General features: G+C 38.3%; 1 protein-coding gene across 3 annotated transcripts in view; it reads left to right on the forward strand.

The window, feature by feature from the left end:
* Positions 1–1,526: 1,526 nt before the first annotated feature.
* Positions 1,527–20,630, forward strand: part of NUDT9 (nudix hydrolase 9) — a 37,345-nt gene continuing 18,241 nt past the window's right edge. Inside the window, exons 1-4 of one of the 3 annotated variants that reach the window (XM_005208183.5) lie at positions 1,789–1,878; positions 8,833–8,947; positions 10,545–10,784; positions 20,233–20,328. In XM_005208183.5, coding sequence (XP_005208240.1) covers positions 10,588–10,784; positions 20,233–20,328 — 293 coding nt within the window. In that variant the 5' untranslated portion in view covers positions 1,789–1,878; positions 8,833–8,947; positions 10,545–10,587. Of the gene's footprint in view, positions 1,879–8,832; positions 8,948–10,544; positions 10,785–20,232; positions 20,329–20,630 lie in introns of all 3 variants that reach the window. The other 2 variants (XM_010806286.4, NM_001101096.2) reach the window with 2 other exon arrangements.

The raw sequence follows: 20,630 nt of genomic DNA on the forward strand, positions 1-20,630 counted from the left end.
TGGAATGAAAACCGACCTTTTACAGAGGTTTGATAAATATGGCTTTTTGAGATGGTGAGAAGTTTTATGTCAGTGTCCATACCCCACCACTGAAACAGTGGATTACATACTTAAAAGGTAAATATCCACACACTTTAATAAGATAATGAGATACATGCACCCCAATGTTCACAGAAGCACTGTTTACAACAGCCAGGACATGGAAGCAACCTAAATGTCTATCAGCTGAAGAACAGATAAAAATGTGGTACATATATACAATGGAATATTTCTTTGTGATGAAAAGGAATGAAACTGTGTTATTTGCAGAGATGTGGATGGCTGTCATACAGAGTAAGTCAGAAAAACAAATATAGTATATTAACACATATATGTGGAATCTAGGAAAGCGGTAAAGACGATCTTATTTGCAAAGCAAAAATAGAGGCACAAATGTAGAGGATAAAAAAGTATGGATACCAAGGGGGAAAGGGTGGGGAGTGGAATGAACTGGGAGAATGGGGTTGACATAGATACACTATCGTGTATAAAATAGATGACTAATGAGAACCTAGGGCTGTGTAACTAGAGATCATCATACTAAGTGAAGTAAGTCAGAAAGAGAAAGATACTGATCATAGGATATCACCCCTATGTGGAATCTAAAAAAAATGACAATAGGAATCTATGAAACAGAAGCAGAGCCATAGACAACAGATCTGTGGTGACCAAGGGGTAGGAGAGGAAGAAGAGACTTGCTCCTGGAAGTTTGAGGTTAGCAGATAGAAATTATCACATTTAGAATAAAGAAAAAACAAGGGCTTAATGTATAGCATAGGGAACTATAGTCAATACCCTGTGATAAACTATATTGAAAAAGAATATTAAAAATATATTTTAAAATGGGTATGCTACTGTGTCTTATAATTTCAGACCTAAAAAAAGATAATGACAAACCAAGTGTCAAACAAAAATCGCATTACAAACTGTTCTGAACAATGTTGGTTTACAATTTCCGGTTCGGCTAATCGCTGCCTCTGGAGTTATATATCAGATGTTGCCCTTGTCCTTCCTCCACGCTGTGTACTTATTTCACAGCTGGTTTTACTCCTCCGCAGGTTTGCTAAGGCCACACACGTCAAAGCCTCGTGAAATTTACCCATGACATGAACATCTTGGTAAAAAAAGAATACGGGAATTCCAAGTCTCTCGCCTATTTCTTTTCCCTGTAACCACTTGAAATCAGATATGACTAGGATCGTAACCTCTTCCTCCCTGGGGTGGAAAAAAAAAAAAAGGAGGGCACACTTTTCTGAATCCCCTTCCTTTTTCTTCTCCTTTCCAACTTCTCGGTTTCTTTCATCCTCCCGTTTCCCTACCGCTTTCTCGATGGTACCCCGAGACCCCTATCCAACCCCCCTCACAATCACCGGACCCGCACGAATGAAAAGCCGAAGAAGGCAGGCGCTACGAAGCCCGCACCTCCTCGCTTTGCGGCGCTGTCGTAAAGTGCCGTCACGCAGCGGGGCGTTACGGCCGGGCCGACTGTTTTCCCGGCAACTGGAGCTGTACCTTGCACGTCACTTGGGGGTTCGAAGTGGGCTGTTATTTTGGGAGGCCAACTAGTCACTGTGTGTTAATGAGACTGACGTAGCTACTTCCTCTACGGAACCGGAGGGCTTGCCCGGTCCCAGTACCCGCTGGACACTCGGGGCTCGGGGCTGTGGGGAGGGCGGAGGCTGCGGACCAAGCTAAGAGCTACCTCTCTCCGCGAATCTTCCGCGGGCCGCTGATGGCCGGAGGCTTCCTGGGGAAGACTTTAGCCGCCGTGTCCCTCCCTGTCGCCCTGGCCTCTGTGACTGTTAAGTCCTTGGGCAGTTGCAGCGTCGCGGCGTGCAGGTATTCCCGCTTCTAGCGCTGACTCCTTCTCCCGAGTCTTTCTGTTGCGGCTGGGAACCAGCTTCTGGTCGGGTGGTTTCAGGAGGCTCCGCTTGGGTCCCAGCTTTTTACAGCCATACGCACGTTTTTAAAAAAAGACTTAAATATTTCACCTGCCTTTTGAGAAAAGCAAGTGGTGGCACGCTTTCTCACGGTACTTGAAATTTGTCCTCTTCCGTGAGTCACTAACATTGTTTGTCCCCAGGGAGTTTAAATAGCGAACCGTTTAAACGGTGTAAAAGTGTAAGTCGTTATTCCTCTACTTCTCCATTTCAATGTAGATAATATATTTATTATTTACCTCTTTTTAAAAAAATTGCCTTGGATAAATTTAGGGATTTGTGGTATCTCATACTGTCTCCTCCTCTTATTCTTTTCTCGTGGTTTCTGAACACATGTCCTAGGTACCATGCCCATGCTAGGCATTGAGTAATAAACAAGTGTTGTGAGGCTGCCTCTAGGAGTGTGTGTGTTTTTAATTATTTTTGTCACCTCATTAGACACAAGGAAATTTCCTTCTATTTCTTCCATTTTTTTTCTTCTATCCACCCCCCAACCCCCGCAACTCCAGTGATAGCCCTCTGGACTGGAAGGTTTCGGTTGAGGGTGTGTGAGCAAGTAGCAACAGGTGGACAGGCTGGAATCGTCCCCTTCCTCTTCTGGTCCAGACTTTACACTTGAGGAGCAAATTTCCCTGCTGACTGTAGCTGCCTCAACTTTATTTCCTCAGTGTGAACTGTACAGATATTAAGCCGAAGTTTCTGCTGTGTTCTTTAATACCTAATTGACCATAGAGGTTCCAGCCCTTTTCTTTACATTTTGGTTTTGTCCTGGGGATCAACAAGTACTACAGACTTTTTGTTTGTAGGATGAGGAGGGAGAGAGGGCTGATTTCTGTGGTTACTGTCCCACTGCTCATGTAGGATGTTTCGGCCCCCTTATTTGAAAGGTATTAACTTCCCTGGTGGCTCAGACAGTAAAGTGTTTGCTTGCAAACCTGGGTTTGATCCCTGGGTTGGGAACATCCCTGGAGAAGGAAATGGCAACCCACTCCAGTACTCTTCCTGAAAAATCCTATGGATGGAGGAGCCTGGTAGACTACGGTCCATGGGGTCGCAAAGTCAGACACAACTGAGCAACTTCACTTTATTTCAAATGTAACTCTGGTGGGACATGGTGGTGGTGGTGTTGGGGTTTTTTGTGTTTGTGGTGAGGAAGCTGGGTTTACATGGGAGCTCTTTTATTTTCTGCACAATTTTGCCCTGAAGCTGAAACTGTTTAAAAATACAAAAGTGTTAAAAAAGCAGGTAGAATCCTTTGTTACTTTCCTCAAAGCACAGAGGGACTGGTATGTGGAAAATAAAAGACATAATGCTCTTGTTTAAAAAAAAAAAAAAGAGTTGACAAAACCAATGAAAGCATAGTGTTTCAAGCAAGAATGGTTTTCGTATCAAAGGAGTGAAGGAGATCCTGGGGACATTTTGATGAAGCCTTCTAATACTTTTACTAGAATTGATTTCACTCTGCTTTGACTTCAGTTCAATTCAGTTGCTCCGTCGTGTCTGACTCTTTGCAACCCCATGAACCGCAGCATGCCAGGCCTCCCTGTCCATCACCAACTCCTGGAGTCCACCCAAACCCATGTCCATTGAGTCGGTTATGCCATCCAACCATCTCATCCTCTGTTGTCCCCTTCTCCTCCTGCCCTCAATCTTTCCCAGCATCAGGGTCTTTTCAAATGAATCAGCTCTTTGCGTCAGTTGGCCAAAGTATTGGAGTTTCAGCTTCAACATCAGTCCTACCAATGAATACCCAGGATTAATCTCCTTTAGGATGGACTGGTTGGATCTCCTTGCAGTCCAAGAGACTCTCAAGAGTCTTCTCCTTGTCTATGAAGGTCTAAAAGTAAAGTTTGTGTATAATGCAGTTATGTATAAAATGTAACAAATGGAATAAAAACAAACATTGATGAATTCTTTGTTTGAAGACTTAGTATATAGATTTGGTTTTAACCTATGTATGTGTAATATGAAATTTATTTTCCCTCCAGTTTTATTGAGATCAAATTGATGTATAGCACTGTATAAGAGTAATGTGTATATCATAATGATTTGCAACACAAACATGAAATGATTGTCACAATAAGTTTAGTGAACATCCATCATCTCCTATAGACACAACATTAAAGAATTAGAATAAAAAATTTTCGTTGTGATGAGAACTCTTAGGATTACTTTATATATAATATAGAGCAGTATTAGTTGTATACATCATGTTGGACATTATATCCCTAGTACTTACTTATCTTATAACTGGAAAGTCGTAGGGACCTTTTGACCACCTTTACCCAGTTCCCCGCTGCCCTCCACAATCTTTATGAGTTTGTTTTTTGAAGTATAATTGACCTATATAACACTATGTTAGTTCCTGTTATACAACATAGTGATTTGATATTTCCATACATCTTAACATGATCTCCAGGGTGAGTTTAGTTACCATATGTCACCATACAGGGATAACAGTTACTCTCCACACCTTACATTTCATACACATAATTCATTTATTTTGTACCTAGAAGTTTGTACCTCTTCATCTTATCCCTTTCTACTTCTTTCCACCCCCTGCTGTCCTCTCTTTTGGTGACTACCTGTTTGTTCTGTGTATCTATGACTGTGTTTCTGTTTTGTTAGGTTTATTTGTTTTGTTTTTAGATTCCGCATATTAGAGTCATACAGTAGTTGTCTTTCTCTTTTTTCTGACATTTCACTTAGCATAATACCCTCTAGGTCTAACCATGTCATCACAAATGAAAATATTTCCTTTTTTTTTTAAATAGCTGAGTAATATTCCATTATGTGTTGTGTGTGCATGATATCTTTATCCATTCACCTATTGATGGGCAGTTAGGCTACTTCCGTATCTTGGCTGTTGTAAATAATGCTGCTGTGAATGTGGGGGTGCATGCATCTTTTCTAATTAGTCTTTTTATGTTCTTTAGATAAATATTCAGGAGTAGAATTGGTGGATCATATAGTAGTAATATTTTTAATTTTTTAAAGGAATCTCTACTGTTTTCTACAGTAGCTGCATCAATTTACATTCCCATTAGTAGTGCACAAGGGTTCCCTTTTCCCCACAACCCCACCAACACTTATTTGTTGTTTTTTTGATAATAGCCATTCTGACAGGTATGAGGTGGGTTTTGATTTGCATTTCTGTGATGATTAGTGATGTTGCTGCTGCTGCTAAGTCTCTTCAGTCATGTCCAACTCTGTGCCACCCCATAGACGGCAGCCCCCCAGACTCCCCTGTCCCTGGGCTTCTCCAGGCAAGGACACTGGAGTGGGTTGCCATTTCCTTCTCCAGTGCATGAAAGTGAAAAGTGATGTTGAGCGTATTTTAATGTTCCTATTGGTCATCTCTATGTCCTCTTTGAAAAAAATATGTATTTGGAGCTTCCACCCATTTCTTAAGTTGGGTTGTTTGTTTTTTCTAGTGTTGTATTATGTAAGTTCTTTGTATGTTTTAGATATTAACCAATTATCAGATATATTGTTTGCAAGTATATTCTCCCATTCAGTAGGCAGCCTTTTTGTTTTGTTGGTAGTTTCCTTTGCTGCACAAAAGCTTTTTAGTTTAATGTCCCATTTGTTTATTTTTGCTTTTGTTTCCCTTGCCAGAGGAGTCATACCCCCAAAAATCTTGCTAAGACCAATGTCAAAGAATGTACTGATTATGTTTTCTTCTAGAGGTTTTATGGTTTCAGATCTTGCATTTAAGTCTTTAATTCATTTTGAAATTATTTTTGTGCATGGTGTGAGAGAGTAATCTGGTTTGTTTCTTTTGCATCTGTTGAAAAGGCTGCTGCTAAGTCGCTTCAGTCGTGTTCGACTCTGTGCGACCCCATAGACGGCAGTCCACCAGAGATTCTCTGTCCCCTGTCCCTGAGATTCTCCAGGCAAGAACGCTGGAGTGGGTTGCCATTTCCTTCTCCAATGCATGAAAGTGAAAAGTGAAAGTGAAGTCGCTCAGTCGTGTCCGACTCTTCGCGACCCCATGGACTGCAGTCCACCAGGCTCCTCCGTCCATGGGATTTTCTAGGCAAGAGTACTGGAGTAGGGTGCCATCGCCTTCTCTGGTTGAAAAGGCTACCTTTCCCTATTGTGTATTCTTGCCTCCTCTGTTGTAGATTAATTGCCCATATAAGTGTGGGTTCATTTCTGGGCTTTCTTTTCTGTTCCATTTATCTGTTGTTTTTTAGTCTCTGTTTCTTTTATTTCTGTTCTGGTCTTTATGATTTCTTTGCTTCTACTAGCTTTGGGTTTTGTTTGTTCTTCATTTTCTAGTTCCTTTGGGTGTAAGGGTTGGTTGGTTGGTTGAGATTTTTCTTATGAGAAACAAGAAACCTTGTTTCTCATGACTAACTTTTACTTTACTTCTTAGAACTGTAGGTCCCTTAATTGTTCTGAAGTTGATTGAAAATAAAATTGTTTAGAAAATAAACTGCTAGGAAATAATAAAACAGAAGTAAAAAGTAAATTTATATCAGGATTGGTGGTGCTGAACTCTGTTAGATCAGCTTCTGATCTCTCTATGAAATCTGAATGAAAGCCTTGCTGGCTACATCAAAGTCTTGCAGCCCTGTCTACATGTTGGTTTTAGCCCAGTAAGACTTCTATCTGACTTCTGACCTGGAGATAAAGATAATAAGATAATAAATTTGTATAGTTTTAAGCTGCTGAATTTGGGGAAATTTGTTATGGCAGCAGTGAAAAAATGAATACATTGTGTACATACTCTTAAATATATCTTCTTTATTTTTTCTACCATTTCTGTGTAAGATGGGATCATACTATACACACTTTCTTGCATCTTCCTTTTCATTTTCAACAATATCGTATGAAAATACTGTCACTTGATGTCATTATTTCTAATAGCTACTTAATAGTCATCCCGTGGTGTAGCTGTTCTAATATTTACTGAGCCATCCTTACATTATTGGGCATTTCCTTTAATTCCCATTAAACATTGCTGAAATAAACACTTTTTGTATGTATAATTGGTTATTTCATTTTTATGGGATAGATTAGTGGAATGAAATTACTTGAGTTGCAGGGTGTAAGTATATTCATCTTTATTGCCAAATTACTTTACAGAAATGCTGTAGCAGTTCACATCTCTACCAGCAATGTATGGGAGATGGTGTTACCTTTTTAAAGGTTTGTTAGTCTAGATGGAAAAAAGAATTTAAGGTTACTTAATTTTCATTTCTTTAATTGCTAGTGATTATAACTGTCTTTTAATGTTTATTAGCCAGTTGGATCTGCTCTTTTTGATTGGTCATAATCTGCCCAGTTTCGTATTCCAGTTCAGCCTTTGTCAGTTTATACGAACTCAATATATTATAGTTACTAGCCCTTTGAATGTCATCTACATTATAGTTTGTGATTTGCTTTTTTCACTCCGTTGATTGTGTCCTTTGATACACAGATGTTTTCGTGTTGATACAGTCTGATTTACTGATTTTCTTCTGTCGCTCGTGCTTTCAGTCATATCTGACAAATCATTGCCAAATTCAACATCATGAAATCTCCCTCTATGTTTTCTTTTAAGAGTTTTTTAGTTTTAGGTCTTAATGTTTGGGTCTTTGATCCATTTCAAGTTAATGTTTGTGTATATGTAAGCTATGGGTCCATCTTCATCTGTTTGCATGTGGGTATCTAACCTTCCCAGCACCATTTGTTGGAAGGGCTGTCCTTTCCCGTTTGAGAGTTGACACCCTTTTTTGAAAATCATCTGACTATGTATGTAAGGGTTTATGTCTGGACTCTCTATTGTATCCTATCGGCCTGTATACACACACACAGACGTATGTATCTTTTTCATATTCCTTTTCCATTAGGGTTTATCACAGGATATTGAGTATAGTTCCCAGTGCTATGCAGTAGGACCTGGTTGTCTATCCATGTTATATATACCAGTTTGCATCTGCTAATCCCAAACTCCTCTTCCTTCCCTCTCCCCATCCCTCTCCCTGTTGGCAACCACAAGTCTGTTCAAGTCTGAGTCTGTTTCTGTTTAGTAGATATGTTTATTTGTGCCATATTTTGGATTCCACATATAAGTTATATCATACAGCATTTGTCTGACAGAGACGTTTTTGGGCATCAGTTGAGAGTATCACATGCTTTTTTCCTTCATTCTTTTAATGTGATATGTTACTTTGGTTTATGTTTGTATGTTGAACTGTTCTTGAATTTCAGGAATAAATCCCACTTGATGATGCTGTATAATCCTTTTAATGTGTTGCTGAAGTCCGTTCACTACTATCTTTTTAAAGAAAACTATTTATTCACTAATTTTTGGTTGTGCCAGGTGTTTGTTGCTGTGCATGGGCTTTCTCTAGTTGTAGTGAGTGGGGGGCACCCTTTGTTGGGTGCATGGGCTTCAGTGATTGTAGCCTGTGGGTTCAGCAGTTGTGGCTCGTGGGCTTTAGTTGCTCCTTGGCATGCAAAATCTTCCTGGACCAGGGATCAGACCTGTGTCCCCTGCATTGGCAAGTGGATTCTTACCCACTGTACCACCAGGGAAGTCACGTTCACTGCTGTCTCGTAGAGGATTTTTTCATTGATATTTTTCAGGGATATTGGTCTGTAGTTTCTGGTAGTATCTTTGTTTAGCTTTGGTATCAGGGTAATACTGATCTCATAGAATTTGGAAGTATTCACTCCTCTTCAGTTTTTTGGGAAGCATTTGAGGAGTGTTAGTGTTAATTCTTCCTCAGATGTTTAGTAAAATTTATCGGTGAAGCCATTGATTCCTTGTCGGGAGTAAATAAATTTTTTAAAAAATTATTTGTCCTACCCCATTCACATTTCAATACTTGTCCTTTTTTTTTTTTTTTACATGATTCAGGAGATAACCCAGGAACGTTGATTGCACTTCGTTTTCATGCTCTCTATCTGGATGAGTTCCTTCAACTTTTATCTTTCATGACCATAGCGATTTAAAACGTATGGACCTTTATTATGTAAGATATCCCTTAATGTGAGTGTGTCCTGTATTTCCTTATATCTAGACTCTGATCGTATATTCTTATAAGGAATCCTCAGAAATGATTGCTGTGTACTTCTCACTGTATGTATGATATCAAAAGGCACATGGATTTGACTTATTTCAACACCCCATCACGTTAGTGTTTTTCCCATTGGTCATTTATCTCAAGTAGGGCTAATCATTATTGTGAGAGCAGGAGAAGGGAACTGTTCTCAGAATCCCCTCTGTCATATTAGAGACCCTAATTTAGGGCCATTAGGAATTTTGATCTTTAAGAATAATGAGAAGGCATTTACATTTTTAGTCAGGAGGAGAAGTGAAAGATTTTTGTGTATGGTATGGTGTAAAGGTTAAGTTTCAGTTTTTTGTTTTCCTTTTTGTATATATACTATCTAATTATTTTAGCTCTACACTTATTTTACTCTAAAGTGTTTTGAAAAAAAAATATTTACTTTTATTTTTGGCTGTACTGGGTCTTTGTTGCTGCACGCAGGTTTTCTCTAGTTGCAGCAAGCAGGGGTCCTGTCTAGTTCTGGTACCTGGGCTTCTCATTATGGTGGCTTTTCTTGTTGCAGAGCACGGCTCTGGAGTGCGTGGGCTTCACTAGTTGTAGCACGTGGGCTCAGTAGCTGTGGCTTGTGAGTGTGTGTGCTTCAGTAGTTGTAGAGCATGGGCTTAGTTGCTCCATGGCATATGGAATCTTCCTGGACCAGGGATTGAACCCGTGTCCCCTGCACTGACAGGTGGTTTCTTAACTACTGGAATCATCAGGAACTCCTACTCTAAAGTTTATAATATGTACCTCTGTCAGAGTCTGGCTTCAAGTAATACTACATTAATTTGAGTACAGTGTAGGAACCTAACAACAGTATATCTCCATTTCCTTTTCTTCTTTTGTGCTATTTCTGTCATCCATTTTTTACATATGTATGTTAGACCAGAGATCCCCAATCCCCAGGCCCTATTGGAAACTGGGTCACACAGCAGGTGAGCAGTGCGCAAGCAAGTGAAGCTTCACCTGCCGTTCCCCATTGCTTGTATTACCACCTGAACTGTTCCCCACCTCAGTCACTCCCATTACCACCAGGCCTGAATTATCCATCCCTGCCCCCTTACCCTGATCGGTGTAAAAATTGTCTTCCACGAAACCAGTTCCTTGTGCCAAAAAGCTTGGGGACTGCTGTGTTAGACCATTAGCTTATTTTTTTTTTTTTTTAATGGATTCCTTCATGTAGGCTTTAATAGTCTTTCTTTACATTTGTTTTTATGGTTGAATTTTTATTATAAAATTATCTTCTCCAACATTTGTGCTAACAAAAGTAAACTTCTGTCCCTTTTTCTCAGCTAAAATAAACTCTGTGAGTAAGTTTCAATTAGTAAGATTTAGCAATATTTTTATGTTTGTAAATAGTTTCACAGATATTGGACCTTTATTCCAGTATGCATCAAATTAGGATTTTCTGATTTTTAAGTCTTTGAAAAGTTGTATTTTGAAGACTGTGAATTAGGTTTTTAAGTTAATTTAAGTATTTTGTACTTACATAAAACGTTTTTTTTTTTTTCCCTTTCAGAAACTCACTTTCATCCTGCAGATTTCATGTTAATTCCAACATAATGTCTGGTTTTAATGGTACCAAAGAGAATTCCCACAACAAGGCTCGGACATCTCCTTATCCAGGTTCAAAAGTTCAGCGCAGCCAGGTTCCTAATGATAAAGTGGACTGGCTTGTTGAGTGGCATGACTATAATCCTGTGGAATACACTGCAGTTTCTGTCTTGGCTGGACCTCAGTGGGCAGATCCTCAGATCACGTGAGTAAATTAGCTGGTGTTAGCTGGGTAGGAGACTTTTGGAGAAGGTAATGGTTGTGTTTGTAAATTGTCATTTGATAGCAGAAAAATAATTTTTATCTAGTGCTTGACTTAAACTGTTTCCACATGTACTTGAATTTTTGCCAAAGCTATTCAATTCATGTTTATTTATTCTTTTGGGGGTTTTATGATGATCTTTCCAAATAGGTAAATCTATTTAATCGTAGAGTTTTTTATTTTATGAAATGACAAGTGGTAGTTTCTGTTTTCATTTCTTCTGCTTGGGTTATCAATAACATCTTTTGTGGTTATTTTCCAACATAGCTACTTGTGTTTGAATAGTGAAAATGTTTTTCAGAAACTTTTTCTGGATTACTGACAACAAGGTGATGATAAAATTTGACCATTGTGAGAAGATAGAAAAGGGATAGATAAAGGAGAGAGGAAAGAGGAAAACAAAAAACTCAGGCAGAAATGTTTTGATTAGAAGTAGAATGGCTGAATGAATACAAAAATAAGACCTGTATATAGGCTATCAACAGGAGACCCACTTCAGACCCAGAGACACAGACTGAAAATGAAAGGTTGCAAAAAGATATTCCATGCAAATGGAAGTAAAAAAAAAAAGCTGGAGTAGCAGTATTCATATCAGATAAACAAGACTTTAAGATAAAGACTGTTATAAGAAACAAGAATGCTACATAATAACCAAGGGATCAATCCAAGAAGGCGATACAACAATTATAAATATTTTTGCCCCCAGTACAGGAGCACCTCCATACATAAGGCAAATGCTAGCAACCCTAAAAGGGGAAAATGGCAGCAACTCAATAATAGTGGGAGACTTTAATACCCCACTTCCCCAGTGAACAGATTATCCAGACAGAAAATAAATAAGAAAACACAAGCTTTAATGACACAATAGATCAGATAGAATTAATTGATACTTATAGGACATTCCATCTGAAAGCAGCAGAATATACTTTCATCTCAAGTGCACATGGAATATTCTCCAGGATAGATCATATCTTGGGTCACAAATCAAGCCTTGGTAAATTTAAGAAAATTGAAACTGTATCAAGCATGTTTTCTGACTACAACACTTTGAGATTAGAAATCAATTACAGGAAAAAAAGAAACTGTAAAAACATGAACACATGGAGGCTAAATAATAGACTACTGAATAACAAAGAGATCAGTGAAGAAATCAAAGAGGAAATAAAAAAATACATAGAAACAAATGACAGTGAAATCAGGATGACTCAAAACCATGGGATGCAGTAAAAGCAATCCTAAGAGGGAAGTTAATAGCAATTCAGTTCTTCCTCAAGAAATGAGAAAAATCTCCAGTAAACAACCTAACATTATACTAAAGCAGCTAGACCAAGAAGAACAAACAAAACCCAGAGTTAGTAGAAGGAAATAAATCATAGGCAGAGCAGAAATAAATGAAATAGAAATGAAGAAAACAATAGCAAAAATCAATGAAACTAAAAGCTGGTTCTTTGAGAAGATAAACAAAATCAATAGACTTTAAGCCAGACTCATTAAAAAAAAAAAAGGGATTCAGATCAATAAAATTACAAATGAAAAAAGAGAAATTACAACTGACACCCCAGAAATACAAAGAATCATTAGAAGACTACTATAAGCAACTCTATGCCAATAAAATGCACAACCTGGAAGAAATGGACAAATTCTTAGAAAGGTACAGTCTCCCAAGACTGAAGCAGGAAGAAATAGAAAATATAGACAGACCAATCACAAGTAATGAAATTGAAACTGCAGTTAAAATTGTCCAACAAACAAAAAGTCCAGGATAAGATGGCTTCATAGGTGAAATGTATCAAGCATTTAAAGAAGAGCTAACATCTATCCTTCTCAGTTCAGTTCAGTCGCTCAGTTGTGTCCGACTCTTTGCAACCCCATGAATCGCAGCACCCCAAGCCTCCCTGTCCATCACCAACTCCTGGAGTTCACTCAAACTCATGTCCATCGAGTCAGTGATGCCATCCAGCCATCTCATCCTCTGTCGTCCCCTTCTCCTCCTGCCCCCAATCCCTCCCAGCATCAGAGTCTTTTCCATTGAGTCAGCTTTTCACGTGAGGTAGCCAAAGTATTGGAGTTTCAGCTTTAGCATCAGTCCTTCCAGTGAACACCCAGGACTGATCTCCTTTAGGAGGGACTGGTTGGATCTCCTTGCAGTCCAAGGGACTCTCAAGAGTCTTCTCCAACACCACAGTTCAAAAGCATCAGTTCTTTGGCGCTCAGCTTTCTTTATAGTCCAACTCTCACATCTGTACATGACCACAGGAAAAACCATAGCCTTGACTAGATGAACCTTTTTTGGCAAAGTAATGTCTCTGCTTTTGAATATGCTATCTAGGTTGGTCATAACTTTCCTTCCAAGGAGTAAGCATCTTTTAATTTCATGGCTGCAGTCACCATCTGCAGTGATTTTGGAGCCCCCCAAAATAAAGTCTGACAGTTTCTACTGTTTCCCCATCTATTTCACATGAGGTGATGGGACCAGATGCCATGATCTTAGTTTTCTGAATGTTGAGCTTTAAGCCAACATTTTCACTCTCCTCTTCGACTTTCATCAAGAGGCTTTTTAGTTCGTCTTCACTTTCTGCCATAAGGGTGGTGTCGTCTGCATATCTGAGGTTATTGATATTTCTCCAGGCAATCTTAATTCCAGCTTGTGCTTCTTCCAGTCCAGCGTTTCTCATGATGTACTCTGCATATAAGTTAAATAAGCAGGGTGACAATATACAGCCTTGATGTACTCCTTTTCCTCTTTGGAACCAGTCTGTTGTTCCATGTCTGGTTCTAGCTGTTGCTTCCTGACCTGCATATAGGTTTCTCAAGAGGCAGGTCAGGTGGTCTGGTATTCCCATCTCTCAGACTCTTCCAAAAAATTATAGAATACTCCAAGCTCATTCTGTGAGGCTATCATCTGCCTAATACCAAAACCAAAGATATCACGAAAAAAGAAAATTACAGACCAATATCACTGATAAACATAGTTACCAGAATCTTCCAACAAAATACTAGCAACACGTTAAAAGAATCATACACCCTGATCAAGTGAAATTTTTCCGAGGGATGCAAGGGTTCTTCAATATATATAAGTCAATCATTGTGATACACCATGTTAACAAGTTAAATTAAAAAAACACACACACACATAGAATCATCTCAAGAAATGCAGAAAAGCTTTTGACAAAATTCAACACCCATTTATGATAAAAACTCTCCAGAAAGTGGGCATAGAGGAAACCCACCTCACCATGATAAAGGCCATATATGACAAACCCACAGGAAACATCAGTGATGAAGAACTGAAAGCATTTCCTTTAAGATCAGGAACAAGACAAGGATGTCCGCTCTTGCCATTATTATTCAGTATAGTTTTGGAAGTCCTAACTGTGGCAGTCAGAAAGGAAAAAGAAATAAAAGGAATACAAATTGAAAAGAAGAAGTAAAACTGTCACTGTTTGTGGATGATATGACTATATATAGAAAATCCTGAATATGCCACCTCTGATTCGAGCTAATCAATGAATTTGGTAAAATTACAGGATACAAAATTAATGCACAGAAATCTCTTGCATTCCTATATACTAACAATGAAAGATCAGAAAGATAAATAATCCCAATTACTATTGCAACAGAAAGAATAAAATACCTAGGAATGAACGTACATGAGAAGGTAAAAGGCTTCCCTGGTGGCTCAGACGGTAAAAGAATCTGCCTGTAATGCAGGAGACCTGGGTTTGATTCCTGAGTGGGGAAGATCCCCCTGGAGAAGGGAATGGCAACCCACTCCAGTATTCTTGCCTGGAGAATTCTGTGGACAGAGGAGCCTGGCAGACTATAGTCCATGGGGTCACAAAGAGTTGGACATGACTGAGTGACTAACACTTTTACTTTCAAGGAGGTACTTGAAAAAGTCCTGTATTCAGAAAACTATAAGACATTTTTGAAAGAAATCAAAGATGACACAAACAGATGGAGAGATATACCATGTTCCTGGGTTAGAAGAATCAATATCATGAAAATGACTATACTACTTAAAGCAGTAGTTTTGATGAAAGTTTTACTTTCATTTTAGTTTTGAAGGATTTATTAACCAAAGAAACCACACATCACACAAACAATTTCAGTATTTAATAGAAGGTTATTTGACTTAATTTCAGTGTACAATCATTAAAAGAGAAATAAAAACAAAGAGAAAAGTAACAGCATGTATATCACCAAATTTGGACCAACAAACCTCCAGATCTAGACAGTGCTGTTAAGTCCCTCAATAACAGCAATCTGGAGTCCTAATTGGGAAAAAGTCCCAGGTGGTGTGTCTACCCTGTGGGTGAGACTTCAGATTGTAGTTTTGGGGCTTCCACTTAACAGTTCCAAGCAGCAAACTGATATCATCATCAATTTGTCCACAAAAATGCAGCTCTGGTTTTACTTTAACTTTTTGCTGTTTGTTTCACCTTGTGAGTCATGAGGGGTAGGAAAAGTGTCTCAGGCAGTAAATAATCCACCTGCAATGCAGGAGACCTGGGTTCAATCCCTGGGTGGGGAGATCCTCTGGAGAAGGGAATGGCTACCCACTCAGTATTCTTGCTTGGAGATTCCATGGACAGAGGAGTCAACTTCTTAGATCCTGGAGGTGGGAAGTGGGGTTGGGGGAATTGGCCAGACCCTCAGGGGCTTAAGAGAATCTAAGACCTACTCCCTGTCTTATCTAAAGTGCCACCTGACTTGCTTTCCTTGCAGGCAGGCACAGAATCTTTGCAGTATCCAGGGAGATTAGAGGCCTGCTCTCCTACTTTTGATGTCTGCACAAGACTTCTTCCATTTTAATTTCCCTAAGATAAGTCTATGGATTCAGTACACTGCCTATCAAATTACCAGTGGACTTTTTCACAGAATTAGAACAAAAAATTTTTAGTTTTTGTGGATCCATATAAGACCCCGAGATACCAAAAGCCATCTTGAGAAAGATACCAAAGCAATCTTGAGAAAGAAAAAATGGAACTGGAGTAATCAGGCTCCCTGACTTCAGACTGTACTACAAAACTACAGTCATCAGGACAGTATGGTACTGGCACAAAAACAGAAGTATAGATCAGTGGGACAGGATTGAAAGCCCAAAGGTAAATGCACATACTTACGGTCACCTAAGTGACAAAGAAGGCAAGAATGTTCAATGGAGAAAAGACAGTCTTTTCAACAAGTGGTACTGGGAAAACTGGACAGCTACATGTAAAAGAATGAAATGAGAACACTCTGTTAACACCATATATAAAAATAAAACTCAACATGGAATAAAGATCTAAGTGTAAGACCAGACACCTATACAACTCTTAGAGGAAAATATAAGAACATTCTTTGACATAAACCATAGCAATATCTTTTTTGACCCACTTCCTAGAATAAGGAAAATAAAAACAAAATAAACAAATGGGACCTAATTAAACTTAAGAGCTTTTGTACAGAAAAGAAAACTATAAATGAGATGAAAAAACAACCTTAGAATGGGAGAAAATATTTGCAAATGAAAGCAACCAAGAAAGGACTACCATATGACCATAATTCAAAAAGACACATGCACCCCAGTGTTCATTGCAGCACTGTTTACGTTAGCCAGGACATGAAAGCAACTTAGATGTGCAACTGCAGATGAATGGATAAGGAAGAGGTGGCACATATATGCAGGGGAATATTACTCAGCCGTAAAAATGACAAAATTGGGTAACATTTGTGGAGATGTGGATGGACCTAGAGTCTGTCATAGAGTGAAGTAAGTCAGAAAGAAAAAAGTATTGTATATTAATGCATGTATGTGAAATATAGAAAAATGGTATAGGTGGTTTTATTTTACAAAGCAGAAATAGAGACACAGATGTAGAGAAGGGACATGTGCACATGGACTGGTGGAGAAGGGGGAGTGGAGTGAATTGAGAGTTTGGGATTGACCTGTGTACACTGCCGTGTGTGAAATAGAGAGCTAGCGGGAAGCTGCTTGTAGCACAGGGAGCTCAGCTCAGAGCTCTGTGGTGACGTAGAGGGGTGGGACGGGAGCGAGTGGGAGAGAGGCCCAAGAGGGAGTGTATATGTGTATACAGGTACATTTACATATGTATACATATGGCTGATTTATTTTGTTGTACAACATTGTAAAGCAGGTATACCCCAATTAAAATAAATACTTTAACTAAATTCATAGAAGTGCTGTGTTGATTTACATTTTATATTTGTTTCTTTAGATAAATACAGTGATAGAGTTGTAAAATGTACTGACTACAAGCTAGGCACTGTACTAAATGTTTTATAAGCAGTGTTTTATTCTTATAACTATTCTGGAAGGCAGACAGGGTTGTTATTTCTCCTTTATAGGGAAAAAAAAACCACACAAAAAATGGAAGCACAGAAAGTTTGTCCTTTACATATGGTCATGGAGCTAGTAAATGGGATAGGTTGGCCTTTAACTCAGTATGACTTTAGAATTTATGCCCTTAACTACTCTGCTAAATGGCCACTCTAGTTTTGGAATATTTTATAAGTTTGATTTAATTGGTAAATTTATTGTAAATGACAGTCCTCTCAAGGCATTATTTAGTCAGTTAAATAAACATTTTTGCTAGTTGGGTTGATCTAGTATTAGTTCATTAGGTTGTTAAACTTTACCAGTCACACATTGCTGTGACTTGATTTTGACCCACAGTTTCCTTATTTAATCCAAAGATGTGTTTGTGGTAGTATTTGAGTTGTTAATTAATCATGAAGCCAACTTGTGAAGAAATTATTACCTGTAAATGAGTTCCATTTCCCTCATTTTAGAGGCTGTATTGATATATATTTACATGTACATTATACATACACATGCACAATTAGAATTAGTGACATTACAAGGGGCGCTATACAGTGTAAATGGAGGAAGACTGAATGAGTCTTCCTGTTTCATTCAATTTATTTTTTATAAGTTAAATTTCTATCAATGTCTAAAGCCTTACTAATGTTAATATTTAAATTATAACTAGATTCATGCTTTCCCCCGCCAGAAAATGGCTCTCTTTATCTAAAATTTTATTCTGAAACATTTCCAACATAGAAGAAATTTGAAAGAACTTTACAGGGGACACTCATAACTCACCACTTTGATTTTCTTATTACCATTTTATTATACTTATTTCATCACATATATATCCATCAATCCCTCCTTCATCCATCTTGATTTTTGATGTATTGGTACATCACTGCCTGTATACTTCAACAAGTATTTCATTAACTGGCATTCAATATTTATTTAGTTTCTTTTATTTAAAAAAATTTTAATGGAGTATTGTTGATTTACAGTATTGTGTTCATTATCAGTTCAGTTCAGTTGCTCAGTTGTGTCCAACTCTTTGTGACCCCATGGACTGCAGCACACTAGGCCTCCATGTCCATCACCAACTCCCAGAACTTGCTCAAACTCATGTTCATCGAGTTGGTGATGCCATCCAACTATCTCATCCTCTGTCGTCCCCTTCTCCTCCTGCCCTCAATCTTTCCCAGCACTGGGGTCTTTTCCAATGAGTCGGTTCTTCTCATCAGGTGGCCGGAGTATTGGAGCTGGAGCTTCAGCTTCAGCGTCAGTCCTTCCAATGAATATTCAGGACTGATTTCCTTTAGGATTGACTGGTTTGAATCATATGTGTATATATATATATATATATACACATATACACATATATATACACATATGCTGCTGCTACTGCTGCTAAGTCGCTTCAGTCGTGTCCGACTCTGTGCGACCCCATAGACGGCAGCCCACCAGGCTCCCCCATCCCTGGGATTCTCCAGGCGAGAGCACTGGAGTGGGTTGCCATTTCCTTCTCCAGTGCATGCAAGTGAAAAGTGAAAGTGAAGCCGCTCAGTCGTGTCCGACTTATTCTCTCTTTTTTAGATTCTGTTCCCATGTAGGCCATTACAGAGCACTGAATAAAGTTCCCTGTGCTGTATTAGCGAGTTCTTACTAGTTACCTGTTTTATACATAGTAGTGTGTATATGTCAATCCCAATCTCCCAGTTTACCCCCCTCCCCCACCCTGATACCCATAAGTTTATTTTCTACATCTGTGACTCTCTTTCTGTTTTGTAAGTAAGTTCATTTGTACTATTTTTTTTTTTAAGATTCCACATTTAATGGTGAAATTGTAGAGTCCCAAGAACATTATAACTCTGGTTTTATAATTTCATGATTTTTACCATTTAATTTTATAGGTATGTTAGAAGTTTTGGGAAAATGACTGCATCATTCAAGTTGGAAACTATTTCCAAAACAGAGCGCAAATATCTCTATGCTCTTGCTTACTTTTAAAGCAAGAAAGGAAGTGAAACTTGTGTCAGAACTGCCTGTGAACTGTCCAGTGCTATATAACTCTTTATTCACTCAGTGCAGTTATGTCAGCAGCTTCATAATGGTGAAGAAAGTAGTTTATTTATAGCTTTAAAAATATTTTTATTGAGTGTGACATAAATGCAATGAACTATACATTTCTTAGGTGTGCAGGTGTAGCTCAGTTAGATTTTATATTTATCTAACTCTCTAATCCAGATCCGTGTCCAGATCAAGATCTGGAGTAGTTCTAGCTTATATCTGTTTTAATCTACATCATGGTTATTATTTCCAGCTTATTATTTTAATCTGTATCATGGTTATTATGAAGTTTGTGGGGTGTTTTCATGTTTTTTGGGTTTTACTTTGATACAGATATTAATCAGTGTACATTAGAAGACATTAAAATTACTTTGAGACAGTAGAAACAGCAAAATGTCAGAAGGAATCTTACTTTTAGAAGTGTTTATTAATAGGAACCAGTAACTGCCGTATTGTGTCCACAGACAAATCCGCTTTACTGATAGTAATGTATTCTTCTCTGTAGGATGTAGTATATAGTAATGTATTCTTCTCTGTAGGATGTAGTATATAGTAATGTATTCTTCTCTGTAGGATGTAGTATATGGTAATGTATTCTTCTCTGTAGGATGTAGTATATAGTAACGTATTCTTCCCTGTAGGATGTAGTATATAGTAATGTATTCTTCTCTGTAGGATGTAGTATATAGTAATGTATTCTTCTCTGTAGGATGTAGTATATAGTAATATATTCTTCTCTGTAGGATGTAGGAGCAGTTCCAGTTTGCCTGCCATTAGTCCTTCCCCACAGGGGTTACAACGTACCTTCTTGTCTTATAAAGTCTTTTGATTAAACAAAAAATTTTTGCCGGAAAGTGTTTTGAAGGAATTGATGAGTTTGTAAATGAAAACTAAATTTGTACTAAAAATTTAGTTTCAAGGATACTGGTTGTTATAAATAACTGGCTGGCATTATTAAGCTGTTGGTAATATTGGATCATTATTTCTTATTTTGCATTGGTATTCTCATTACAGTGAAAGCAACTTCTCTCCCAAGTTTAATGAAAAGGATGGGCAGGTTGAGAGAAAGAGCCAGAATGGCCTGTATGAGGTTAAAAATGGAAGACCTAGGTAAGTACTGTGGTGGGGCATCTTACAATAATGGGTCTTTAAAAGGTAGAAAATAATTGTCAATGAAAATTCACTTAACAATCAAGGTAAGAAAAAAGCAAATTTTATGTAAACCAAACTAAGAGTTACAACTTGGAAGACAGACTCTCAGGAAGCTCTGCGAAGTGTCCCACCTGTTAGAAGATACTGTTGTTTGGTCACTAAGTCTTGGTGAACTCTTTTGTGATCCCATTAGGGATTTCCCAGGCAAGAAAGGGGATCCTCCTGACCCAGGTATTGAACCCACATCTCCTGCATTATTA

The sequence above is a fragment of the Bos taurus genome, chromosome 6 (assembly GCF_002263795.3).
Source record: "Bos taurus isolate L1 Dominette 01449 registration number 42190680 breed Hereford chromosome 6, ARS-UCD2.0, whole genome shotgun sequence".
NCBI classification, from domain to species: Eukaryota; Metazoa; Chordata; class Mammalia; order Artiodactyla; family Bovidae; genus Bos; species Bos taurus.